The sequence below is a fragment of the Dendrobates tinctorius genome, unplaced genomic scaffold, assembly GCF_039654945.1.
Source record: "Dendrobates tinctorius isolate UK_male_01 unplaced genomic scaffold, ASM3965494v1 ptg000006l, whole genome shotgun sequence".
In the NCBI taxonomy this organism is placed as follows: Eukaryota; Metazoa; Chordata; class Amphibia; order Anura; family Dendrobatidae; genus Dendrobates; species Dendrobates tinctorius.
In genome coordinates, this window is record NW_027361674.1 from 3,634,462 (window position 1) to 3,662,364 (window position 27,903).

At 49.6% G+C, this 27,903-nt stretch overlaps 1 protein-coding gene across 1 annotated transcript in view; it reads left to right on the top strand.

The window, feature by feature from the left end:
* Nucleotides 1-1,178: 1,178 nt before the first annotated feature.
* Nucleotides 1,179-27,903, top strand: part of TDRD9 (tudor domain containing 9) — a 320,208-nt gene continuing 293,483 nt past the window's right edge. Inside the window, exon 1 of the mRNA XM_073570199.1 lies at nt 1,179-1,495. Within this exon, the coding sequence (XP_073426300.1) occupies nt 1,344-1,495 (152 nt within the window). The 5' untranslated portion in view covers nt 1,179-1,343. The remainder of the gene's footprint in view (nt 1,496-27,903) is intronic.

The following is a 27,903-nucleotide window of genomic DNA, read 5'->3' on the forward strand; positions in this document are numbered from 1 at the left end:
ATGTATGGAGGCACATAGGGAGCAGTATTCATGTATAAAGGCACACAGGGGGCAGTATTCATGTATGGAGGCACATAGGGGGCAGTATTCATTTATGGAGGCACATAGGGGCAGTATTCATGTATGGAGGCACATAGGGGGCAGTATTCATGTATGGAGGCACATAGGGGCAGTATTCATGTATGGCGGCACAGAGGGGGCGGTATTCATGTATGGATGCACAGTGGCGGGGGCAGTATTCATGTATGGAGGCACATAGGAGGCGGTATTCATGTATGGAGGCACAGTGGCGGGGGCAGTATTCATGTATGGAGGCACAGAGGGGCAGTATTCATGTATGGAGGCACATAGGGGGCAGTATTCATTTATGGAGGCACATAGGGGCAGTATTCATGTATGGAGGCACAGTGGCGGGGGCAGTATTCATGTATGGAGGCACAGTGGCGGGGCAGTATTCATGTATGGATGCACAGTGGCGGGGGCAGTATTCATGTATGGAGGCACATAGGGGGCGGTATTCATGTATGGAGGCACATAGGGGGCAGTATTCATGTATGGAGGCACATAGGGGGCAGTATTCATGTATGGAGGCACAGAGGGGCAGTATTCATGTATGGCGGCACAGTGGGGGCGGTATTCATGTATGGCGGCACAGAGGGGGCGGTATTCATGTATGGAGGCACAGAGGGGGCGGTATTCATGTATGGAGGCACATAGGGAGCAGTATTCATGTATGGCGGCACAGAGGGGGCGGTATTCATGTATGGAGGCACAGAGGGAGCAGTATTCATGTATGGAGGCACATAGGGAGCAGTATTCATGTATAAAGGCACATAGGGGGCAGTATTCATGTATGGAGGCACATAGGGGCAGTATTCATTTATGGAGGCACATAGGGGGCGGTATTCATGTATGGAGGCACAGTGGCGGGGGCATTATTATTGACTTGGACATTTTGGATGGCTATAATTTGTGTAGAGATGCAATTATGGTGAGATTTTTGCATCACTGCTAACTGTATGGAGTGATGGGAACAGCCATTGCTTGCAGATAGTTAAATGTCTCTTGAGTAGAATGGCCATTAAACAAATACTGAAACCGTTATTATAGGATATTTTAATGCATGAAGCCGCCATGCCAGCAGGTTCACTGTTAGCAGCCTGAATGATGGGAGGAGGAGGAGCAGGTTCTAGACCGCAGCATTCCACTATGCCCCATTTCCATGGTAACGCTGGAGTTTCCCGCCACCGCATCCTAGACACGGTCACGTGACGGCTCCACGCCTGTAGTCCGCACGCAGGACGCCGAGTTCCGAGCAGGAGGGCTGAGGAGACGCCGCCATCATGCTGAGGAAATTGACGGTGGATCAGATCAATGACTGGTTCACAATAGGCAAAGAAGTGGCAGATGTGAAGCTGCTGGGGTCCTGGTCTGACCCAAGACGTGAAGGGGACACGGGAGATGCCCGAGAAAAGGGCAGCAATAGGCCCAAGGGGTAAGTGAGGTGAAATGATACCAGCATGGCTTCTTCACAGACTGTCCATGGAGTGCTGAGAATTGTGGTTTCATGTAATGCGGAGTGGAGGAGGGGGTGACTGGTAATGCTGGGGTGTGTGGGGAAGGGGCTGACTGGTAATGCTGGGGTGTGTGGGGAAGGGGCTAACTGGTAATGCCGGGGTGTGTGGGGAAGGGGCTTACTGGTAATGCCGGGGTGTGTGGGGAAGGGGCTGACTGGTAATGCTGGGGTGTGTGGGGAAGGGGCTAACTGGTAATGCTGGGGTGTGTGGGGAAGGGGCTAACTGGTAATGCCGGGGTGTGTGGGGAAGGGGCTGACTGGTAATGCTGGGGTGTGGGGAAGGAGGTAACTGGTAATGCTGGGGTGTGTGGGGAAGGAGGTAACTGGTAATGCTGGGGTGTGTGGGGAAGGGGCTAACTGGTAATGCCGGGGTGTGGGGAAGGGGCTGACTGGTAATGCTGGGGTGTGGGGAAGGAGGTAACTGGTAATGCCGGGGTGTGTGGGGAAGGGGCTGACTGGTAATGCCGGGGTGTGTGGGGAAGGGGCTAACTGGTAATGCCGGGGTGTGTGGGGAAGGGGCTGACTGGTAATGCTGGGGTGTGGGGAAGGAGGTAACTGGTAATGCCGGGGTGTGTGGGGAAGGGGCTAACTGGTAATGGCGGGGTGTGTGGGGAAGGGGCTGACTGGTAATGGCGGGGTGTGTGGGGAAGGGGGTAACTGGTAATGCCGGGGTGTGCGGGGAAGGGGCTGACTGGTAATGCCGGGGTGTGCGGTGGAGGAGGGGGCTGACTGGTAATGCCGGGGTGAGCGTTGGAGGAGGGGGCTGACTGGTAATGCCGGGGTGAGTGGTGGAGGAGGGGGCTGACTGGTAATGGCGGGGTGTGCGGTGGAGGAGGGGGCTGACTGGTAATGCCGGGGTGAGCGGTGGAGGAGGGGGCTGACTGGTAATGCCGGGGTGAGCGGTGGAGGAGGGGGCTGACTGGTAATGCCGGGGTGAGCGGTGGAGGAGGGGGCTGACTGGTAATATTGTGAATGGTGGAGGTGATTCGTAATGTTAAGATCAGGGGAAGGAGGGTGTGAGTTGTGAACACTGATTGCTGGGCCCCACTATTTCTACAGAGTTCCATCAGCAAAAATGTGGTTTGTGTTCTTTTTTTTTTCTTTTTTTCGACACGGTCAAACACGTCTCGTAAATTTACTCTTAGGGTGTGTGCACACGTTGCAGATTCTGCTGCGGAATTTGCAAAATCCGCAGGTCCTGCGGTTTTCCCCTGTGGTTTGACACCTCTACAATGGAGTAGGTGTAAAACCACTGTGGATTCCGCACAAAGAAGTGACATGCTGCGGATTTGAAACCGCAGCGAATCCGCGTGGGAAAATCCTCAGCATGTGCACAGCGGTTTTGTTTTCCATTGAAAATAAAGGTACTGTACACTGCAGCAAAAACTGCTGCGGGATCCGCAGGGCCAAATCCGCAATGTGTGCACACACCCTTAGGCTGTGTGCCCACTTTTCATTTTTTATGCGTTTCCGCAGCGTTTTTGCCGCAGCGAAAATGCTTCAAAAACGCATCCCCATGCAATCCTATGGGATTTCTCTGTTGCTGTGCCAATGCTGCGGATTTTACCGCTGGCGAATCGCATAGCGGTAAAATCCGCAGCATGTCCGCTATTTCTGCGGAATCGCGGGGATTCCGCACCCATAGGATTGCATTGAAAAGCTCACTTTACACATAAGATTATGCTCACCATGCGTAAAATGAGCGCTTCATGTGCGGCTGGTACCCAGGGTCTGGAGGAGAGGAGACTCTCCTCCATGCCTTGGGTACCATATCCCTGTAAAAATTAGAATTAAAATAAAAAGTAGGGATATACTTACCCTCTGTCGGCCCCCGGAGCCCTCCCACCTCTCAGCCATGCTGCCAGCATCTTCTGTTCCCAGGGATGCATTGCGCAAATGACCTCTGATGACATAGAGGTCTCGCGTCATCAGAGGTAATTTTCGCAAGGCATCCCTGGGAACGGAAGATCCTGGCAGCATGGCTGACAGGCGGGAGAACTCTGGGGGCCGGCAGAAGGTGAGTATATCCCTATTTTATTATTTTTACATTCCATCTTTTACTATTGATGCTGCATAGGCAGCATCAATAGTAAAAAATTGGTCACACTTATCAAGCACTCTGCTTGACAAGTGTGACCAACCTGTCAATCACTTTTCCAAGCGATGTTTCAAATTGCTTGGAAAAGCGCAAGCATTCTGCAAGCTAAAAATGCTTGCAAAACGCTTGTGAATTCTGCATGCGTTTTAACTGCAACAGGGAGTTGCGGAAATGCTGCGGACATTTCCGCAGCATTTCTGCAACGTGGGCACATAGCCTGCCTTACTCGCCTAGTAAATTCACCTCCACCACTCATGTCAGCACTGCTGGGATGTCAGGCAGGACCTGGAGAGGCAGCACTTTAACATGGAGATTTACAGGCGAGAAAATTCTTTCACCCTCTTTTGGACCACACATTTAAAAGGAGCATATCTTGTCCCGAAATGCTATTTACTTGCAGCTATAGGATTAACCCCTTAATGACCGCCAATATATCTTTTTACTGACCTGCGATACAAGAGAATATCCTCCCCATACAGGTGACAATCCAACAGCTGTCGGCTGTACACTGTAGCTGACACCTTGCTACATCAGTCACAATCAGTGTCCATATCCGTTTAACCCCTTAGATGCTGCTGTAAATAGTGACTACATCATATAAATGTTTAAAAGTGTGAGGGCTACCAATTTATCCCCATTTGCACCCTGAGATCATGATTGTGTGGTCGTTATGTTTGCCATGGCAATTCACGAGCAAATAGCGGCCTTAGAGTCTGCCGGATACAGTGACCTGTTCAAAAGTCAGCGATATTTAGGTGGCCTATGGGAGCTCGGTACCAGTGTCCGCGCCCACAAGTGAATCCCCATCTCCCTTAAGGTACTGTCACACTTAGAGATGCACCAGCGATCCCGACCAGCGATATGACGCGGTCAGGATCGCTGGTGCTTCGCTAAGTGGTCGCTAGTGAGCTGCCACACAGGCAGATCTCACCAGCGACATAGCAGGGGTCAGCAGTCGCTACCGTACTTACCTGTCAGACGAGGCGATGAAGACGTCCTCCCGCCCGCGTCCACGCGTCGCTCGTCAGCGCCGCAGGAAGCTGACGACGAGAAACGGCCCAGGACGTTCTCGTGTGATCAGCGATAACCAGCGGGGGAGCGGTCGGAGGTAAGTATCAGACATAGCGATATCGCTAGCAATATCGCTATAACGTCACAAAAACCTGTGACGTTATAGCGATATTGCTAGCGATATCGCTTAGTGTGACAGGCCCTTTAGTCAGGGCCCCTGTATTTTGACTATAAAACCACTAAAATTAAGCTTCCCATTAATTTCTATGCATTTTGCTCTTTTTGTGCATATTGATGCGTTTTTTTTTACCGCGAAAAAAAAACGCATCGCGGTAAAAAACGCGGCATGCTGATTAATTTTGCGTATTTTTCCGCATTTCTGGCTAGTTCAATGCGTTTCGAAAATGCGCCGGAAAAAAATCATCAAAACCGCGCGAAGACAAAAAAGGCGCGGTTTCTGGGAAGGGAGTCAGGTTTTTGAGCAGACATTTTCTGCTACGTGTGCACTTAGCCTGACTCTGATTTTTCAGGTCAGAGGGCGCGATGACGTGACTAGCGTGTGCCCTCTCTTCTGAACAGTCAGATTGCAGAGAGCTGACGCTGAAGGAGGCTAGCGAGCAGAGGTATTTCATTTTTTTTTTTTTTTTTTTTTTTTAACCCCTTTACTCCCTAGGGTGGTTTGCATGTTAATGCCCGGGCCAATTTTTACAATTCTGACCACTGTCCCTTTATGAGGTAGTAACTCTGGAACGCTTCCATGGATCCCGGTGATTCTGACAATGCTTTCTTGTGACATATTGTACTTCATGTTAGTGGTAAAATTTCATTCACATAACTTGCGTTTATTTGTGGAAAAAATGGAAATTTGGCAAAAAATTTGAAAACTTCGCAATTTTTGAACTGAATTTTTATGCCCTTAAGGCTATGTGCCCACGTAGCGTTTTAAACCGGACACTCAAAACCGGACTCCTTCCCAGAAAAGGCGCGTTTTTCTGCGCGATTTTACCATGATTATGTTCGCGTTTTTGCCACGATTTTCGCGTGCGAAAATCAAGCACTTTCCAAGCGATTTGAAGCATCGCTTGGAAAGTGATTGACAGGTTGGTCACACTCAAACATAGTGTTTGACAAGTGTGACCAGCTTTTTACTATTGAGGCTGCCTATGCGGCATCAATAGTAAAAGATAGAATGTTAAAAATGATAAAATAAAAAATTGGGGTATATTTACCTTCCGACGTCCCGCGCAGCCTCAGTGACGCTCCCGTTCCCAGCGATGCCTTGCGAGACCTGTGGTGACGTTGCTCTCGCGTTGCTATAGTGATCTCATGAGACCGCTAGAGTAACGCGAGACTACGTCATCACAGGTCCTTGCCGCAAGGCATTACTGGGAACGCTGAGGCCCGGGAAGGCTGCGCGTGACGCCGGAAGGTAAATATACCACGATTTTTTTATTCTTTTTTTTTTTTTTTTACAGGGGTATGGTACCCAGGGCCTGAAGGACAGTCTCCTCTCCTCCACACCGTGGGTACCATCCGCACATGAGACGCTTAACTTTGCGCCTGGTGGGCATAGCCACATGCGGGAAGTAAGTGGTTCTCATGCATTCCTATGGGTGTGGAATCGCGGCAATTCTTTGCGATTCCGCAAAAAGAATGAGCATGCTGCGTTTTGTTCTGCGATGCGATTCCGCCGCGGAAAAAAGCGCAGCATTAGCACAGCATGTACGGAATGCCATAGGAATGCATGGGGGGCGTTCTGTAGGAGTTTTTTTTTTTTTTTAAACGTTTTTGCACCGAAAATCGCGGCTAAAACGCTTAAAAATCGCATCGTGGGCACACAGCCTCAATCACAGAGATATAGCACACAAAAAACTTAAGTAACATTTCCCACATGTTTACTTTACATCAGCACAATTTAGGAACCATAATTTTTTTTTTTTTTTAAGGACGTTATAAGGGTTAAAAGATTTCTCATTTTTACAACACTGTTTTATTTTTAGGGACCACATCACATTTGAAGTCACTTTGAGGGGTCTATATGATAGAAAATACCCAAAAGTGACACCATTCTAAAAACTGCACCCCTCAAGGTACTAAAAACCACATTCAAGAAGTTTATTAACCCTTCAGGTGCTTCACAGAAATGTTTTGAATGTTTAAAAAAAATGAACATTTATCTTTTTTTCACAAAAAAAATTACTTCAGGTTCAATTTTTTTATTTTACCAAGGGAAACAGGAGAAATTAGACTGGAAAAGTTATTGTGCAATTTGTCCTGAGTTCGCTGATACCTGATATGTGGGGGAACCACTGTTTGGGCGCATGGAAGGGAAGGAGCGCCGTTTGACTTTCACTGCAAAATTGGCTGGAATTCAGATCGGATGCAATGTCACGTTTGGAGATCTCCTGATGTGCCTAAACAGTGGAAACCCCCCACAAGTGACGAAATTCTTGAAACTAGACCCCCCCCCAAGGAACTTATCTAGATATGTGGTGAGCACTTTGAACCCCTAAGGGCTTCACAGAAGTTTTTAACGTACAGCCGTACAATTAATCATATTTTTTCCACAAAAATGATCTTTCCACCCCCAATTTTTATTTTCCAAAGGGTAACAGGACCTCAAAAGTTATGGTGCAATTTGTCCTGAGTACGCTGATACCCCAAATGTGGGAGTAAACCACTATTTGGGCGCATGGCAGAGCTAGGAAGGGAAGTAGCGCCATTTGACTTTTTTGGCTGGAATTGAGATCGGACGCCATGTCGTGTTTGGAAAGCCCCTGATGTGCCAAAACAGTGGAAACCCCCCAATTCTAACTCTAACCCTAGCCCTCATGGGAAAATGGAAATAAATACATTTTTTTTATTTTATTTTTCCCTAACTGAGGTGGTGATGAAGGGGGGTTTGATTTACTATTTATGGCAGGTTTTTATGTTTGGCAGCTGTCATACGCTAAAAGACGCTTTTTATTGTAAAAATAGTTTATGCATCACCACATTTTGAGAGCTATAATTTTTACATATTTTGACCCACCGAGTCATGTGAGGGCTTATTTTTTTGCGGGACCAGTTAACGTTTCTTTTTTTTTTTTAAACCAGTTATTTTTATTTAGGTTTCAAAAGATTTTAAACAATAAACAGTGGATATCAATATACATGTAACTATTCACATATCTTGTAGTAATACAATCAAAGCCATCCCCCAGTTAACGTTTCTATTGGTATCATTTTCAGGCACGTGACCTTTTTTGATCCCTTTTTATTCCTATTTTTGGGACGCAGAATGAACAAAAACCAGCATTTCATGAATTTCTTTTGGGAGGTGCGTTTACACCGTTCCGTGTGCGGTAAAATTGATAAAGCAGTTTTTATTCTTCGGGTCAGTACGGTTACAGCGATACCTCATTTGTCGTTTTTTTATGTTTTGGCACTTTTATGCAATGAAAACAATTTTTATATAAAAAATTATTATATTTGCATCGCAATATTCTGCGAGCTATAACTTGTTTGTTTTTCTCCTTCGTCTCATTGGGGGACACAGAGACTGTGGGTGTGTGCTACTGCCGTCTGGAGGCTGACACTAGGCATACAAAAAACAAGTTAGCTCCTCCTCCGCCGCATACACCCTCGCCCCGATAGCGGGCGGAAACCAGTTTTTTGCTTAGTGTCTTATGGAGGCACACGCAGTCTGGATCTCTCCAGACTAATTTTTTTCTAGTTTACCTTGAAGATGTGACAGGGGCGACGGATCCTATAGAAAGGGTCCGATCTCCCCAAACCAACAACGGGCGAGCACGCGTTGAGTATCGCCTCCGCGCATCCTTTCCCGCACCGAAGGACATATCTGGGACTTTTCCCCAGACATCTATTTTTTTCTTTGTTTTTTGTTTTATGAAGATAAGACAGGGGCAACGCATCCTATTGAAGGGATCCGATTTCCCCAAACCAGCAACGGGCGACCACGTGCGAGTATCCCTCCACGTTTCCTCTCCCGCGACGTGGGACATTAGGCCAGACTTAGCCCTGTCCACCCCTAGGTATTGAAACCATGGGCTTGCACAGAGGCACAAGACTAGTCTGTGCGGCCCCCGTGACTCCACCAACGCATGACGGCGATGCTGCATGGCGGCGGTCGGAGCTAGGGTGCCTGTACCGTCTTAAACAGAGTACCTCAGGTATGTGCTGGAGCGAGTGGAGGTCCCTGGGCAGCGTTTTCGGAAAGGCACGCTTTCCCCTTCCCCCTCCCCCCACCCTTCCACCCTCTCCTCTAACCTGCTTCGCCTCCCTCCGGTTATTGGCGTGGCCGGGAGACTGTGGGGAGCTGCAGCCGGATGGCCGAGGTAGAGGGGTAGAGATCGGTCTGGGGGGACAAAACGGCGTGCCAGGTGGGCGGGCCGGCTCTAATTTAGCCCGCGGCTTCGGCCTGGGCCGCGGGCGGAAGCGCCGCACTGGGCGCATGTCTTCTCCGGCGCCGCCCCCCGTCGTCAGCCGGGCATGGGGAGGCGGGCGGCCGGGCTAGCGGTCGGGCGGACCGCTTCTAAATTTAGCCCGCGGCTTTGGCCTGGGCCGCGGGTGGAAGCGCCGCCCTGGGCGCACGTAATTTCCGTCGCCGCCCCCGTCAGGCGGGCATGGGGAGGCGGGCGGCCGGGGTAGCGGTCGGGCGGACCGCTTCCAAATTTAGCCCGCGGCTTCGGCCTGGGCCGCGGGCGGAAGCGCCGCCCTACGTGTGACGTCATTTCCGGCGCCGCCCCCCATCTCCAGGGCAGGCGCCGGATTAAATTGAGGCCCCGGCGGCAAGGCAGGGTAGGCCGCGATCACAGAGGAATCGCAGCCTACCAGGAGTGAAGCAACTGAAGCACGGGGAGAGACGCGCAGGAGCGGGTAAGTGCGACCCCGTCCCGGAGCCACACTAGGGCACTACACAGTACCCTCCTCCCCCTCCGCCTACCCCCCCCAAACCTTTAAGGGATTTTTTGTGTGTGGGCCGACGCCAGCAGTATGTCTGGGAAAGGAAAAACGCACACGTTCCTTTATGCCGCATGCGTTTCCTGTGGTGTGATGTACCCACGAGCGCAAACTATTAAGTTATGTGAAGCCTGCGACTCCAAACGTGCCCAGGAGCCCTCCCCTGCGACAGAGCCCAGGGGTCTGGATCCCCCAGAATGGGCGTTATCACTCTCTCGGTCCATGGTTTTGCTCACGAAGGCGATTGAGACCCTTCAGGCCTCGGATAGGGGTAGAGATGACGGCTCGCCTGTTTGGGAGGGGTCACCCACCTCACAAGAGCCTCCGGCCTGCAGGGGCCGCACACTCTCTAGGAAGGCGCACAGGAAAAGAGCCCGTACGGCGTCTCCTGGCCCCTCCGGTGCCTCAGCATCCGTGAGTGCGGCATCTCGCTCACCGTCACCATTTTCTGGGAGCGAGCAGAGTTCAGGTGATGACTGGGAAGAGTCCTTGGACCTGGATACCCCGGGGTACCGGGAGACGGTAGACAGTCTTATTGAAGCAGTCAATCAGACTCTGGGTATTGACGATGATGTCTCCCTAACTACAGGTCATAAGGTATCCTTTAAGAAGACCAGGAGACCACATAGAGTATTTAGCACTCATCCTGAGTTCGAGGATATAGTGCAGCGACATAGGGAACGTCCAGACAAACGTTTTTCAGGACAAAAAACGCTGGAAACGAGATATCCGTTCGCATCGGAACTTTGTAAAAAATGGGCGGAATCTCCGGTAGTGGATCCCCCAGTGTCACGCCTAGCTTCAAGGTCCTTGTCAGTACCTAGCGGTTCTTCCATTAAGGACCCCACGGATTGACTCATAGAAGGTTTAGCTCGCTCGGTGTATGAAGCATCGGGATCAGCACTCTTTCCTTTTGCGGCAACATGGGTAGCCAAAGCCATGATGTCATGGTCAGATTCTTTAAACAAAGTCCTACAGGATAGAGATTTGCCGTCGGAAGTGGCGGAGATAGCAAGTCAGATCGCGATGGCGGGTGACTAATTAATGCGGCTAATGGCGCGGCTGTAGCGGCAGCAAATGCAATCGCCATTAGGAGAGCCTTGTGGTTAAGGTTATGGCGAGCTGATTCTATTTCTAAGAAGTCTTTGACTTCCCTGCCTTTTCATGGTAATCGGCTATTTGGGGAGAAATTAGACAAGCTCATTTCAGATGCTACAGGGGGAAAAAGCAGCTTCCTTCCACAGCAAAGGATTAGGCCGCCTTTTCGTCAACCTCAGGCACGCTTTCGAGCTTTTCGCACCCCCGGGTGGATGGTAGCGGCCAGTACCTCCACCCCAGCTCGCTATAACCAAGACAAGGAGCGTCAGGTCACGTATAGAACCAACCCGCTGGGTAGGATGCTGGGCTGCCCGCCCAGATCAAGGGGGGGCCAGGTCCCAGAAGCCCTCAGCGAAATGACTCGAGGCATCCAGTACCCGAGGACAGCAGAGTAGGCGGACGTCTGCGCAGGTTCTGCCGCGTCTGGGTCGCGGTGGTGCGCGACGCATGGGTGGCAGAATTAGGGTGTTCCGGGTACAAAATAGAGTTTGTCAAAGATCCGCCAAGACGATTTTTTCTTTCCCGACTTCCCAAAACGGAATCTCGGGCAAAGGCATTGCTAGGGGCCATCGAGGTGTTGGGGCGCAACGGGGTCATTGTCCCTGTACCAGAGTGCGAGAAGACCCAAGGATTTTATTCCCATCTGTTCGCAGTCCCCAAGAAGGACGGAACAGTAAGGCCGGTTCTGGACTTAAAGCTCCTGAACAGGTTCATCAGGGTCAGGCGTTTTCGCATGGAATTTCTCCGGTCGGTCATATCGTCCATGGAGCACGGAGAATATTTGGCCTCGATCGATGTCCAGGATGCCTACCTGCACATCCCTATTTTTCCCACACATCAAAGGTTCCTTAGGTTTGCAATCGAGGGCCGGCATTTTTAGTTTGTGGCCCTACCTTTCGGGTTGGCCACGGCCCCCAGGATATTCACGAAAGTGATGGCGGTCGTCATGGCCGTTCTACATTCTCGGGGCATAGTGGTTTTGCCGTACTTAGACGACCTCTTAGTAAAGGGGCCGTCCTTTCAGGCATGCGAAGAGAATGTGAGCTTCACACTGGATACCCTATCTCGCCTAGGATTGTTGATCAACGGGAAGAAATCTTCCCTTACCCCAGCTCACAGGATTTTATTCCTGGGGATGATTTTCGACACTTCCCGAGGGTTGGTAATTCTCCCTCAGGACAAGGCTCGGGCGCTCCGGCAGGGAGTCCGAAGTCTTCAACAACCGGGCCCTCACACTATCCGGTTCGGGATGAGGGTTCTAGGAAGGATGGTGGCGGCGATGGAAGCAATTCCGTTTGCTCAATTTCATTTCCGTCCCCTGCAGCATGCTCTCTTAGCGGCTTGGACGGGAGTTCGTTCTCCCTCGATCATCAGTGCAGGTTGCCCTCTCAGGTTCGACGGGCGCTTCAATGGTAGACACACGACTCCTCTCTTCGTCAGGGGAAGCCTTTTCCCCCAGATCATTGGTTGGTGATCACGACCGATGCAAGTCTTTTCGGCTGGGGGGCAATCTTCCGGCATCACACGGCCCAGGGGCAATGGTCGCCTCAGGAGGCTCGTCTGCCGATCAACCTGTTGGAGATTCGAGCGGTGCGGTTGGCGCTGCAGCGTTTTCAGCACTTGCTAGCAGGACGCCCAGTCCGAGTTCAGTCAGACAACGCCACGGCAGTGGCGTACGTGAATCACCAGGGAGGCACGCGCAGCAGGGCAACCATGCGCGAGATAGAGCATGTGCTCCGTTGGGCCGAGAGGCACCACTCTGTAATCTCAGCAGTTCACATACCAGGTGTGGAAAATTGGGCAGCAGATTTCCTAAGCCGACAGGGCGTCGCGGCCGGGGAATGGTCCCTTCACCCAGAGGTCTTCCAGCAGATTTGCTAACGGTGGGGGACTCCAGACGTGGATCTGATGGCATCCAGGGAGAATGCCAAGGTGAGCACGTTTGTCGCTCGGTCTCAGGACCCGTGAGCGATCGTGGTGGATGCGTTGGTCCTACCGTGGAGCCAGTTTCGGCTCCCATACCTGTTTCCCCCACTGCCGCTTCTCCCAAGGGTCATCAAAGATCAAGACAGAGGGGGTCCCGGCAATTCTGCTGGCCCCGGACTGGCCCCGTCGAGTATGGTACGCGGATCTAGTGCAGCTCCTCGCAGACGTGCCTTGGCGTCTAGCAGAACGGCCAGACTTACTGTCTCAGGGGCCGATCTGCCACCCGAACTTAGGGGCCCTGTGTTTGACGGCATGGCCGTTGAATCTTGGATTCTGACCCAAGCGGGATTTGGGCGTGAAGTGGTTGCGACAATGGTTAGCGCCCGGATGCCGGCCTCGGCGAAAATTTATCATAGCACTTGGAAGGTTTTCTTTCATTGATGTCGAGAACACGGGGTTGCGCCATTATCCTTTTCGGTACCCAACATCCTGGCTTTTCTGCAGTCTGGCCTGGACGCAGGGTTGGCGCCAAGTTCCCTTAGGAGGCAGATTTCGGCCTTGTCGGTCCTTTTTCAGCGAAAGATCGCTACCAATATGCAGGTCAGGACGTTCATTCAGGGGGTCTCATTTGGTGCCCCCCATAGAGCACCCATAGACGCCTGGGACCTTAACCTGGTCCTGGGTGTCCTACAGGAAGCCCCATTTGAACCCTTACAGGAAATTTCATTGTCATATCTCTCCAGGAAGGTGGTATTCTTGGTAGCCATAACTTCCATTAGGCGGGTCTAGGAGTTAGGAGCATTATCTTGCAGAGCTCCTTTTCTGACTTTTTTTTAAGGATAAAGTAGTCCTTAGACCACCGCCGCCTTTTCTGCCGAAGGTCGTGTCCTCTTTCCATATTAATGAGGACATTGTTCTGCCTTCGTTTTGTCCAGCGCCAGTACACAGAGTGGAAAGGGCGCTCCACTCTTTAGATCTGGTAAGAGCTCTCAGGAGGTACGTGTTAAGGACAGCACCTTTTCGCCAGACGGACTCGTTGTTTGTGATTCCTGAAGGGCGCAGGAAGGGTCTCGCAGCCTCACGGTCAACCATAGCCAGATGGATTCGCCTAACTATTCAGGAGGCTTACTGTATTAGAGGCGCACCGATTCCAACAGGGATTGGGGCACACTCTACTCGGGCAGTGGGCGCCTCTTGGGCGCTTCGGCACCAGGCTTCGGCAGAGCAGGTATGCAAAGCAGCAACCTGGTCCAGCCTGTACACTTTTTGTAAGCATTACAATGTGCATACTCAGGCCTCGTCGGATGCGAGCCTGGGTAGGAGAATTCTCCAAGCAGCAGTGGCACACCTTTAGACAGGAGGGCATGCGGCTTGGATCGGTGAGTTGTCCTCCCACCCAGGGACTGCTTTAGGACGTCCCACAGTCTGTGTCCCCCAATGAGACGAAGGAAAAACATGGATTTTTGTGAGTACTCACCGTAAAATCCTTTTCTCCGAGACGCTCATTGGGGGACACAGCACCCACCCTGATAGCCAGTTGGTTCTTGTTTATTTAATTCTTATTTAATGTAGGGTGGTCCTTTTTCAGACATATGATTTTCTGCGTTAAGGCTAATTTTTGGATGTTCTGCTACTGCTTTTGCACTAAACTGGTTTCCGCCCGCTATCGGTGCGAGGGTGTATGCGGCGGAGGAGGAGCTAACTTGTTTTTTGTATGCCTAGTGTCAGCCTCCAGATGGCAGTAGCACACACCCACAGTCTCTGTGTCCCCCAATGAGCGTCTCGGAGAAAAGGATTTTACGGTGAGTGCTCACAAAAATCCATGTTTTTCGCTGATGACGCTGTGGCGGCTTGTTTTTCCAGGACGTCCTATCCTGACAGCACCATGGATTGTCCTTTCATCCTTACAGGGACAGGAAATGCACGAGAGGTTAAAGGTCCCCTCCCACACTCCAGTGTTTTTCCTGTCCCTGTAAGGACAGGCACGAGAGCGCCGCGGCATCCAGGAAGGAGTTTACCGGGGCCAGGAGGTTCGGGGTCCTAACGCCAACTCCTCCGTTTGGACAGTGCAGGGCGGCACGCCCCTAAGGGGAGGTTCTCCGCCGGCTGTCCTGTGGAGCGTCACTCCGGGACTCGAGGCCGCTTTCCCCCCAGCGCGGGGCTCCCGCTGCATCGGCATAATCCGGAAGAGATGACTACTTCCGGTCGCTTCACAGAGGGTGCATCAGGACGAAGATGGTGGCAGCTAAGCAGCGCAAGTCAAGTTAGGATAAAACGGGGGACCAGCGGCATATCGACAGGTCACGGGGCATACAGGCCACAGATTCCCGTCAGCACCGACATGGAGAAAACCGGTGATTAGCCAGAGACAGCGTCTGTAAGTAAGGGACATGGCGAGCTGGTATACCAAAAGACAGGAGCTTTAATAAAAACTGCTGTTCTTTTAGGATAAGGCGGCGCCGACCACGGCAGCAGCAACATCCAGGACATTGGGCAAACCCAAATGCCCCATCTGTGCCAGCAAACTACCGGGTTCATGGAAAAAACCCCTATGTGAGGACTGCACCCTGAGGATTGTCAGAGGCGAGCAGGTCTCTTTCCTGGCAGAGATGCGTACAATAGTCAGAGACGAGGTCCAGGCCTCCGTCTCCGGGCTGCTACCCACTCAGTCTTCCGGCCAGTCCCAGGCCAAGAGACCAAGATGGGAGTCCGATCAGTCTTCGGAGGAAGAGATCCGGGGTACGGACTCGGAGGAAGAGGGCGAGATCACCTCTGAACCCCCTGAAATAGGGAAAAGATACCTCTTCGCCTCAGAAAACACGGACGAGCTTCTCAGCGCCGTGAGGAGTACTATGCAAGTCGAGGAGACCCCAAAAGCTCAATCCATCCAAGACTCGATGTTCGGGGGATTAAGAGCCAGGATTCGTCAGGTGTTCCCCGTTAATGACCATATCCGGGCGATGATCCTGGAGGAATGGGAGGACGCCGAGAAACGGCTGATTGTGCCTCGAGACTTTAAGCTGCGACTACCATTTAATCAGGAGGACATCAACACTTGGGACGAAGTCCCTAAGATCGATTCCCCGGTGGCCAGGGTGTCAAGGAAGACTTCAATCCCCTTCGAAGATTCTTCTAGTCTCAAAGAACCCATAGACAAAAAGGCCGACGTGCTCTTAAAAACAGCTTGGGAGGCCTCAGCGGCGGTGATGAAAGCAAACATAGCCGCCACATCAGTCGCTAGATCCGTGCATCTCTGGATCGACCACTTAGAGCAACAATTAAAAGAGAAAACCCCTAGAGGTGATATCCTAGAGAGCATTCCCCTGTTAAAGATTGCAACTGGTTTCCTGGCGGACGCTTCTGCCGAATCCGTAAGGTTTGCGGCCAGGAATAATTCTTTATCCAATGCGGCTCGCCGAGCCATATGGATGAAAACCTGGTCTGGGGACTACCAGTCAAAAAATAAATTATGTGCCATACCCTTCTTAGGCGAGAAAGTATTTGGGTTGGCCTTAGATAAGATTCTGGAGAATGCCTCGGATGACAAGAGGGTTTCCGGAGGAGAAACCAAAGAGGCAGTTTCCTTTTCAAAGATCCCATCCTTACCAGAGGCAGGAATATAGAGGGAAGGGGAAATCAACTTGCTGGGAGTACCCGAAGGGGGAAAAAGTAGGGCTCCCCGTCTCGCTCTGGACAAAGTTCCAGAAGCAGGAGACAATGACGCCATACCTGTAGGGGATCGCCTCTGAAACTTTGCAGAGGCATGGGAACTCATCTCCCAGAACCGATGGGTCCTCAATACGATCTCCCAGGGCTATGCCCTCGAGTTCACAAACCCCCCCCCCCCCCCCCAGCACGATTTGTTGTTACAAGACCCCGGTCCAGAGCCCTGATAGATCCTATGTGGGCAGACATAAAAGACCTGCTAAAAACAGAGGTAGTGGTTCCGGTTCCAGAAATAGAGAGGTCAGGGTCACTATTCAACCCTCTTCACAATTAAAAAAAAAAAAAAAAAAAAAAAACCTTCGGGGGAGAGTCGGACCATTATAAATTTAAAACCATTAAATCAATGGGATCAATACAAAAGATTCCAAATGGAGTCCCTGAAAACCACCATCCCGCTAATAGACCGGAACGCTGCGATGTGCACTATAGATCTAAAAAATCACATACTATCACGTTCCCATCCATCCTCACTCTCAAAAGTTCCTACGCTTCGCACTAAAAAAAGGAAGCAGGTACTACTACTTTAAGTTTCAGGCTCTTCCGTTCGGCTTGGCATCAGCACCTCGAGTTTTTACGAAACTGGTCTCCGAAATTGTAGCACACTTAAGACAGGAAGGTATAATCATTGTGCCATACTTAGACGACTTGGTGATAGCTCGTTCAGTTAGAGTTGGAGTTAGAAGAACAGCTCATCTCAGTAATTTCCACGCTCGAGAGCCTAGGCTAGATCCTGAACAAAGGAAAATCGGACCTGCAGCCCAGTACCCGGAAGAAATTCCTGGAAGTCATGTTGGACTCCAAAAGAAGAATCTCATTCTTGCCGGAAGGGAAGAAGAAGCCCATCATGGACAAAGTTCGTCAGCTCGGTCGAGACCGAATTTCAATAAGAACTGCGATGAAGATCCTGGGCACCCTAACAGCATGCATACCCTGCGTAATGTGGAGCCAGGCTCACACAAAAACCCTACAAAAGGAGATCCTGACAAGTTGGGACAGACGGCAGTCCCCTCTGGACAAGAAGTTTCGGCGTCCCCAGGCTTGAGATCATCTCTGAAGTGGTGGATCAACCTCAGAAATATCAGCCAGGGGGTGCCTTGGATCCTGTCTCCATGCGTGACCATCGTCACAGATGCCAGCAAAGAAGGATGGGTAGCCCACCTAGAGGGAAGATACCTACAGGGAACATGGCCCAGAAACATCAGCTCAAAGTCCTCAAACTACCGAGAGCTACAAGCAGTTTGGGAGAAGCTGAAAAGAAGCAAGTCGAGCCTACGGAACCAACATATAAAGATCATGTCAGACAACGTGACCACAGTAGCCTTTCTTCGCCACCAGGGGGGGCCCAAGGCACGGGAAGCTTCAGGATTTAGCAGCCCGCTTTCTCAACTGGGCGGAGAACAACTCTCGTTCCCTATCAGCAGTACACCTAGACGGCTCCAAAAAGAGCATAGCTGACTTATCTGAGCAGACAGGAAGTCCGGGCCACCGAGTGGGAACTGAAAGAAGAAATCTTCATAGATTTGTGCCATCGGTGGGGAACACCCCAACTGGACCTCTTTGCGACAAGAAAAAACACCAAGCTGAAGAGATTCTACTCCCTCAATCCAGAGGAACATCCAGAAGAAATCGACGCCCTGAACCAGAGGTGAACAGGGGGACTGCTTTATAGTTTTCCCCCTATCGCCATAATACCGAGGGTCCTCAGAAAAATCCTGGAGGAAAGAGCTCGGGTGATGATAATCGTGCTCTGTTGGCCCAGGGGAAGTTGGTTTCCCCTCAGGAAAATGGCTCAGGAAGGGCCACTCCATCTACTAACGGCAGCGGACCTACTTTCCCAAGTCCCAGTTCTACACCCAAGCCCGGGGAACCTACAGCTGGCAGCATGGTTCCTGAGAGGGACATCCTAAAGTCCACAGAGGCCTCTCGGACCATTGCAGGCTAGCCGTAAGCCCATTATGAGGGCAATATATTGTAGAATCTGGAAGAAGTTCTTCTCAGAAGGTGGTAGTACCCCCATAGACCCAGCTTGTCCAGATATCCCTCAGATCCTTGACTTGCTACAGGCAGGATTTAATAAAGGCCTAACTCCAAGCACACTGAAAGTCCAGATAGCAGCTTTAAGTACTTTCTTCAACTTCTCCCTAGCCTCCCATCCATGGATAGCACAATTTACAAAAGCCATCCAGAGGTTAAGGCCCACACTAAGGAAACCTGTCCCCCGGGCCCCGTGTGATCTAAATCTAGTACTTAACACTCTATGTAGGCCCCCTTATGAGCCAATATCCGAGATAGACGTCACAAAGCTCACACAGAAGACCGTATTTTTGGTAGCTATCACCTAAATTTAATTAAAAGAGAATGGAAAAGGCACAGGCACTCAAACGTAAATACCCGTTCGACAAAGAGGTATGCGAGAAATGGGAAAAAGCTCCGAGACAGGATGCTGCCATTGCTAGTACCTCCAGAGGAATAGCACTGCCATTTGAGGACATGGGTGCCTTAAAAGACCCCCTCGACAAGAAAGCTGATGCATGTCTAAAATCAGCTTGGGAGGCGTCGGCATGGCCATTTAAACCAGGGGTAGCCGCCACTTGCACAGCGCGTGCTGTCAAGTGGTTGGAGGAATTAAGTGAGCAAATAAAAAAATGCCCAAGGGAGAGACTGCTGGAAATACCTTCTCTACAGAAGGCGGCGGGATTCCTGGCTAACGCCGCAGTAGATTCCGTCCGAGGTGCCGCCCGTGCATGCGCCCTTCAAGTTCAGGTCGCAGAGCACTTTGGTTAAAAAATCGATGGCAGATTTCTAATCAAAAGTCAAACTCTGTGCCGTCCCTTGTGAGGGTCAGTACCTATTTGGTAAAGCATTGGACGAAATTTTGGAGATGCATCGGATAGGAAAAAACGATTCCCATCCCCCTTTTCTAGGCGCCGTTGGACTGACGTTCGCTCGTCCTTTCGTGGATCAGGGAATAGAGGGAGCCGAGGCCTTCCGGACGATAGGGCCATATGGGGCAGACCCTGGAGGGAGAGGAAGGAAAAAGGATTCCTCTTCAGTAAAGCCACCCTGAAATCTGATACCAAACAATTACGCCAGAATACTGTTGGGGGGAAGGCTCCGGGTTTTTGTTCATCAGTGGGTAGCATTACCTGCCTCAAAGTGGGTAACCGATCTGTTATCCGGAGGTCTGCGACTAAACTTTCTGAGCCTCTCGCCGCAGCGAATAAAAATGACCCAGGTGGCCAAAAAGAATCAAGCCACGCTAGAAAAGGAGGTTCAACTCCTCATACAAAAGGAAGTACTAATAAGGGTACCATACCATCAAATAGGGAAAGGGTTCTAAGGCACTCTGTTCCTTACTCCAAAACCAGATGGGTCACTAAGAACATTATTCAACCTGAAATCCTTGAACCAATACATCAGAACAGAAAAGTTCAAAATGGAGACCTTATGGTCGGCAGTGAAGTTACTCGACCCTGGCTGCTACATGGCAGTAATAGATCTCACCGACGCCTATTACCATGTGCCAATATGGGAGGAACATCAGCAATACCTAAGGTTGGTAGTGGAGGTCGCTCAAATCCCCACTCATCTCCAATATCAGTGCCTCCCCTTCGGGGTGTCAGTAGCCCCTCGTATATTTTCAAAAATTATCGCGGAAGTAGCGTTCTTTGTAAGAAGAAAGAACATACTATTAGTGCCCTATCTGGCCGATTTCCTTGTCGTGGCAAACAACGAAGAAAATTGCGAGAAGGCGGTCACGGAGGTTCTGGAAATATTAACCAGGCTAGGCTGGATAATAAATCTAAAAAAGTCCAGATTAGCTCCAGTTCAGAAGCAGGAATTCCTCGGAATTAAATTAAATCAAATAAAGCAACAATGCATTCTCCCAAAAAGAAAAATTGGGGCTATCCAACAAAAGGTACAACAGATACAACCTGGTCAAGCCATATCAATAAGAGAGGCAATGTCACTCCTGGGTACTTTGACATTAACAATCCCAGCGGTCCAGTGGGCACAAGCCCACACAAGAGAATCTACAGTGGCAGATCCTATCAGAACAAAGGAGGGATCCTTACAACTTAAATCGGAAGATCATCCTCTCACCTCAAGTTCAGGAATCATTAAAATGGTGGCTGAGCACCGAAAACTTAAACGGAGCAATACCCTGGATTATTCAAAACGCGGTGGTGCTGACCACAGACGCCAGTCCAATGGGTTGGGGGGGCACACGTAGGAAAATGAGCCCTACAGAGCCAATGGGAGCCCTCAATGAGGACAGCATCCTCAAATCTAAAAGAATTGGCAGGTGAAAGGCAGGCCCCTCTTCAAGCAAAAGAAGTTCAAGGGAAGCATGTCGCAATATTATCCGACAAAAACACGGCCATAGCCTACATAAATCGGCAGGGGGGTACAAGGTCAGCAACGCTGATGGCAGAGGCCAGGGAACTGTTCACATGGGCAGAAAACAACCTCTTGTCCTTGTCAGGTGCACATTTTGAGGGGGGCAGACAATCATCTAGCCGATCCCTTTTTTTTTTTTTTCTTTTTTTTTTTTACCGTCATGTGTTGCACCAGGGAGAATGGTCCCTAAATCAAAAAATATTGGGAAATCTGTGCCGCCTGGGGCACGCCGGAGGTAGACCTGTTTGCTACAAGAGAAAATCGGAAAGTAAACAGGTTCTACTCTCTAAACCCAAGAAAACGTCCAGAAGGGGTGGATGCACTACTACACCGCTGGAGGTTTCATCTAGCCTATGCGTTTCCCCCGATCCCATTGATCCCGGTAGTCTTAAAAAAGAAAAAAAAAAAAAAAGATTTGGGAAGACAAAACTCGAATAATCCTTCTTGTGCCCTTCTGGCCAAAAAGGCCATGGATCACCTGGCTCAGACGCATGTCTATCTGGGACTCATGGATCCTCCCAGATATCCTGAATCTTCTATACCAGGGACCAGTAGAGCAGCCTCGGGTTCACAGACACCATCTCACGGCATGGAACTTGAGAGGGGACTCCTTCTAGCAAAGGGCTTCTCAGCTCTGTTGGTGACCACCTTGCTTGCTAGCAGGAAAGAGGTAACCTCACACAAATACCAAAAATTTAGGAAAAATTCTTATAGTTCACAGGCTGGCAGTTATCCAGAACAACCCAGGAAGTCCCAATAAAAGAGATCCAAGAATTCCTCCAAAAAGGGCTAGAAAGAGGATTGTCCACAAGCACCCTAAAGGTGCAGGTATCTGCCCTGGGTGCGTTGTTTGATCAAAAACTTATCGACCACCCCTGGGTCTATAGGTTTATTCGAGCCTCCTTCACAACCAAGCCCTCGAAATTACTGAGTAAGGTAGCTCCCTGGGATCTAAATTTAGTTTTAAATGCCCTGACATCGTCTCCTTTTGAGTCTATTACTTCCATCTCAGTAAAGGCGCTAACATTAAAAACAGTACTCCTGGTAGCCCAGACTTCAGCTCGGCGTGTCTGCGAGCTGCAGGCTATATCTGTAAATCTACCTTTCTGGATAACAGAGTAATCATAAAAACTGACCCGGCCTTCCTACCGAAGGTTAATTCCAAATTCCACAGGGACCAGGAAATAATTTTTCCCTCGTTTTGTTCAAACCCTAAATCCCAGGGAGAGCAAACCTTCCATTGTCTAGATGTCAGACGTTGCCTGCTTCAATACATAGAAGCCTCAAAGTCATGGCGACAGTCCTCAGCCCTTTTTGTCTCCTTCCAGGGGACAAACTGGTAAAAAAAGCTTCAAAATCAACCATTGCACGATGGCTACGTATGGGTATTGCACTGGCTTACTCTTCAGGTCAGACTCCCCCACTGGGTGTAAGAGCTCACTCTACAAGAGTCATAGCCACATCCTGGGTTGAAAGGGCAAATGCATCTGTAGAACAGATTTGTAAAGCAGCTAGACCTAGGGCTCTCAACGCCTTTCTCCCAAAAGCAAGATTTATCTGCTGTTGTCCCACCCTAGGAGTCTCATCTATCTCTTCCTCTCATGTGCGGTGCTGTCATGGGGAAGGGAAAAAATAATTACTTACTGGTAATTTGATTCTCCAGAGCCATGACAGCACCACATTGATTCCCGCCCTATCTTGGTAATGGTTGTGTGATGCACCAAAATATGTTAAAGTGTGTGTATATGTGTGTGTGTGTGTGTATATGTGTGTATGTATATGTATGTGTATATATATATATATATATATATATATATATATATATGTGTGTGTGTGTATATATATATATATATATATATATATGTATATGTATGTATATATATATATATATATATATATATATATATATATATATATATATATATATATATATATATATATATAGTGCCTACAAGTAGTATTCAACCCCCTGCAGATTTAGCAGGTTTGATAATGCAAATAAGTTAGAGCCTTCAAACTTCACACAAGAGCAGGATTTATTAACAGATGCATAAATCTTACAAACCAAAAAGTTATGTTGCTCAGTTAAATTTTAATAAATTTTAAACATACAAGTGTGGGTCAATTATTATTCAACCCCTAGGTTTAATATTTTGTGGAATAACCCTTGTTTGCAATTACAGCTAATAATCGTCTTTTATAAGACCTGATCAGGCCGGCACAGGTCTCTGGAGTTATCTTGGCCCACTCCTCCATGCAGATCTTCTCCAAGTTATCTAGGTTCTTTGGGTGTCTCATGTGGACTTTAATCTTGAGCTCCTTCCACAAGTTTTCAATTGGGTTAAGGTCAGGAGACTGACTAGGCCACTCCAACACCTTGATTTTTTGCCTCTTGAACCAGGCCTTGGTTTTCTTGGCTGTGTGCTTTGGGTCATTGTCTTGTTGAAAGATGAAATGACGACCCATCTTAAGATCCTTGATGGAGGAGCGGAGGTTCTTGGCCAAAATCTCCAGGTAGGCCGTGCTATCCATCTTCCCATGGATGCGGACCAGATGGCCAGGCCCCTTGGCTGAGAAACAGCCCCACAGCATGATGCTGCCACCACCATGCTTGACTGTAGGGATGGTATTCTTGGGGTCGTATGCAGTGCCATCCAGTCTCCAAACGTCACGTGTGTGGTTGGCACCAAAGATCTCGATCTTGGTCTCATCAGACCAGAGAACCTTGAACCAGTCTGTCTCAGAGTCCTCCAAGTGATCATGAGCAAAGTGTAGACGAGCCTTGACATGACGCTTTGAAAGTAAAGGTACCTTACGGGCTCGTCTGGAACGGAGACCATTGCGGTGGAGTCGTTACTTATGGTATTGACTGAAACCAATGTCCCCACTGCCATGAGATCTTCCCGGAGCTCTTTCCTTGTTGTCCTTGGGTTAGCCTTGACTCTTCGGACAAGCCTGGCCTCGGCACGGGAGGAAACTTTCAAAGGCTGTCCAGGCCGTGGAAGGCTAACAGTAGTTCCATAAGCCTTCCACTTCCGGATGATGCTCCCAACAGTGGAGACAGGTAGGCCCAACTCCTTGGAAAGGGTTTTGTACCCCTTGCCAGCCTTGTGACCCTCCACGATCTTGTCTCTGATGGCCTTGGAATGCTCCTTTGTCTTTCCATGTTGACCATGTATGATTGCTGTTCACAAGTTTGGGGAGGGTCTTAAATAGTCAGAAAAGGCTGGAAAAAGAGATAATTAATCCAAACATGTGAAGCTCATTGTTCTTTGTGCCTGAAATACTTCTTAATACTTTAGGGGAACCAAACAGAATTCTGGTGGTTTGAGGGGTTGAATAATAAATGACCCTCTGAATAAACTTTTCACAATTTAAAAAAAAATTAAACAAAGAAATAACATTCTTTATTGCTGCAGTGCATTTCACACTTCCAGGCTGATCTACAGTCCGAATGTCACAATGCCAAGTTAATTTTGAATGTGTAAACCTGCTAAATCTGCAGGGGGTTGACTACTACTTGTAGGCACTGTGTATGTATGTGTGTGTATGTGTGTGTATATATGTATATATATATATATATATATATATTGTGTGAGAAAGCAATAAGAAAAAAAAAGTGGATATTAGTAACTTTGTCATGTAACATGTATGTGAACTAATAAGGCGGTTACCTTGCATACTCTGAAACAAACTGGGGAGAGAGGTGCCGCCCCCTTCTTTTATCTCTGCTACAGGTTTCCTGGGGGCGGATACCATCTCATGTGCGGTGCTGTCATGGCTCTGGAAAATCAAATTACTGGTAAGTAATTATGATTTTTTTCGTGCCTCCGAGTCCCAGACCTCCTAGACAAAGGGAAAGGGTGAAACTGGAGTTATGCTAAGGGAAGGGGGAAGAATATCCTTGTTCCCCAGCATGATAAACCATGACTCTGACCTGGTGGGGGGAAGGCTCAAAAAATTTTTTCACCGTTAGCAGGCCTTTTCCAACTCCCAGTGGGTCCTCAGTATCATCAGGTAGGGCCTTCTGAAAAAGTTTGAGTCCTCCCCTCCTCCGTGTCTGAGGGTCACCTCTCTTCCATCTCAGGGAGCCAAAACAATTCTGATGACAGGCCTCCAAGATCTCCTATGGTCAAACGCAGTGTTCCCTGTTAGGAACGGCGGAACGCACTAAATAAAAATAAAAGTGTGTTCGCTGCTCGGGGTCCACCGTGCAGTAGGTGATACACCTCTGCTAGGTAATGGCAGACGAGCAATATGACGGTATAATGCGCACGGGTTAGACTTCACCCGAAGTGCGCAAAGCGGGCTCTGTTTACACACAGAGGTGCCGCAACATGAACATACGAAACCGCTGAGCCTGTTTGTGTTACAAACCACAGGGAAATGCACACACGCTATCTGGACACAGGAGCAGGACCCAAGGCAGAGGAGCTGCGTCCGTCTAGCCCTACCGTGTGTGCGGCGTTGCTACTACGGACGCCAAGGAGGGCTGCAACTGCAGCGCGGCGTAGGGCACGGCCGCTAGTCAACAAAGCCAGGAAGCAGGCGCAATGTCTGACACTAGAGTAGAGGTGCGGTGTGCACAGTGGCCTAAGGCTTGCCACTGACTGGCGCTGACTGCTGCACTAATTCCCTATCCACATGGGTAATATCAGAGGGAAGGGGTTTCAAATGAGTCAGTCACCAGAGTCATACATCCGTCACCATTCACACATTTTGCTTAAAAAGTCTATACTAGCCCATGGCCGAATGGTCATGCGTGCTTTTTATAGCCCTGAGGGACCTTCCAGATCTCCGAGATAGACCAATGAGATCTGGAGCAGGACCTGGGCACATGACTCCCGGTCTCCAATGGGAGATCGCCTCGTGAGCATGCCCAGTAGGAGCACAGAGGAACTTAGTCTCTGGAGCGGCCTGCTGCAAAGTAATCTCTGCAGTAGATAGACAGCAGGGGACAGCAGAATGTGAGGCTCTGGATTCCTGCAGAGCAGACGCAGAAACCAGACGCCTAACAGTTCCCAGTACCTCCGGAGCAATGGGAAACGGGCCACTACTCACGACTTTTTTTTTTTTTTTTTTTTTTTTTATTAAGTGAAGAAACCTTCAGGGGAGGCACGTATTATAAATGTAAAAAATCTCAATTAGCACATGTCTTATCTCAGATTCAAGATGGAATCAGTGAAGTCGGCCATTCCCCTGATAGGCCCACATTTCTTCATGGCAACCATAGATCTCAAAGATGCCTACTTCCATGTTCCAGTCCATCCTCGACACAGGAGAAATACCTGAGGTTTGCGGTACAGCAGGTGAAGCACTTCCAGTTCAACGTGCTCCCTTTTGGCATCTCTTCGGCGCCGAGAGTTTTTTCCAAAATAATGGCAGAAGCCGTTTCATATATCCGGAAGCAAGGAGTCTGCATAGTTCTTTATCTGGACGATTTACTAGTTGTAGGTTCCTCTGCTCAGGTTCTCAGAAACCACGTATCAAAAACTCTCGATATCCTGCGATCGCTGGGGTGGCTGCCAAATCTGAAGAAGCTTCAGCCCTCCAAAACAAGGAAGTTTCTGGGGGTCCTGTTAGACTCTGGGAAGCAGATGTCATTTCTTCCAGAAGACCATCGCCGGACTTAGGCTAGTTTCACACTAGCGTAACAGGGCGCAGCGCACGGCCTCCTCTAAGCCCGCCCCCACCTCCGGTCAGCTCCTCTGATCGCATTTTGCTGCATGCGATCAGCGTACCTTATATTTAGCGTTGGGTACGCTGGTCGTGCGCTGGCACACTTTTGCCGGCGCTTGCACCCTTTTGGCGCTGCGCTGAGCACACACAAATGCAACAGAGCGGCGGCCTTGCGCTGCGCCCTGTAACGCTAGTGTGAAACTAGCCTAATAATGGCAAAAATCACAAGTTTCAGCAAACAAAGATCCCCTACTCTTCGGGAAGCCATGTCAGTACTAGGCTCCATGATGGGCCTGCATTCAGTCCGTTTCCTGGGCACAGGCCCACTCCAGAATTCTCCAAGCCCACATTCTCAAGACGTGGAACGACAATCCCAGCTCTCTAAACAAGAGAGTACACACTCCAGGACATGTAAGAGCCTCTCCAGCGTGGTGTTTGAGCCCCAGAAACCTTTGCAGAGGCTTGAATTGGTCACAATCCTCCCTGGTTACGATAACATCCGATGCCAGCAAACAAGGCTGGTGTGCCATAGTTTCTTTCACTCCTTTCCGGGGTCTTTGGGATCAGAGAATAAGCAACAAATCCTCCAACTTCAGGGAACTGAAAACAGTGGAGGAGGCTCTCCTGGCCGCAAGCAATATAGTCTCTGGATGTCATGTCAGAAGTAATTTGGACAACATGACTGCAGTAGCCCACCTCAGACACCAGGGGAGCTCAAGGTTCAACAGCTTAAGGGGCATTTCAGGCTGAATATTCTGTTGGGCCGAAAAGCACCTCTCCCTGACAGTGGTCCAGCTAAAGGGAGCCTCCAATTTTCAGGCAGATTTCCTGAGCCAACAGGACATACAGCCAGGGGAATGGAGCCTGAACAAAAGGGTCTTCAAGATGTTGGTAAACTGGTGGGGCCTACCCGAAATCGACTTACTTGCGTCAGGTCAAAACACCCAGGTCGAAGCCTTTTTCTCCCTGAATCCCAGGGACAACGCCAGGGCAGTGGATGCCTTTGCTCAGAAATGGAGCTTTTGGTTGGCCTACGCCTTTTCGCCAATCCCAATGTTGGTGAAGACTCTTCGGAAGGTCCGGGAGGATCGGGTCCCAACCATCCTGGTGGCCCCAATGTGGCCGGAGAGAAGTTGGTTCAACCTCATTTTTGAGCTGCATATAGATGGCCCAGTTCACCTACTGGTGGAAGCCGACCTTTTACAAGGACCCCTTCATCCAGAACCTCAAATATTGAATCTAGCTGCCTGGCTACTGAGGCCCTGGTGCGAAGACCTAGAGGGCTTTCAGACACAGTAACTTCTACCTTACAGAGATCTAGGAAGCCAGTTACGAATGCTATATATAGTAAGGTATGGAAGAAGTTTTCATCCTTCTGTCTCCAGAATCTGCCTGATCCACTCAATCCAAATATTCAGCAAGTGTT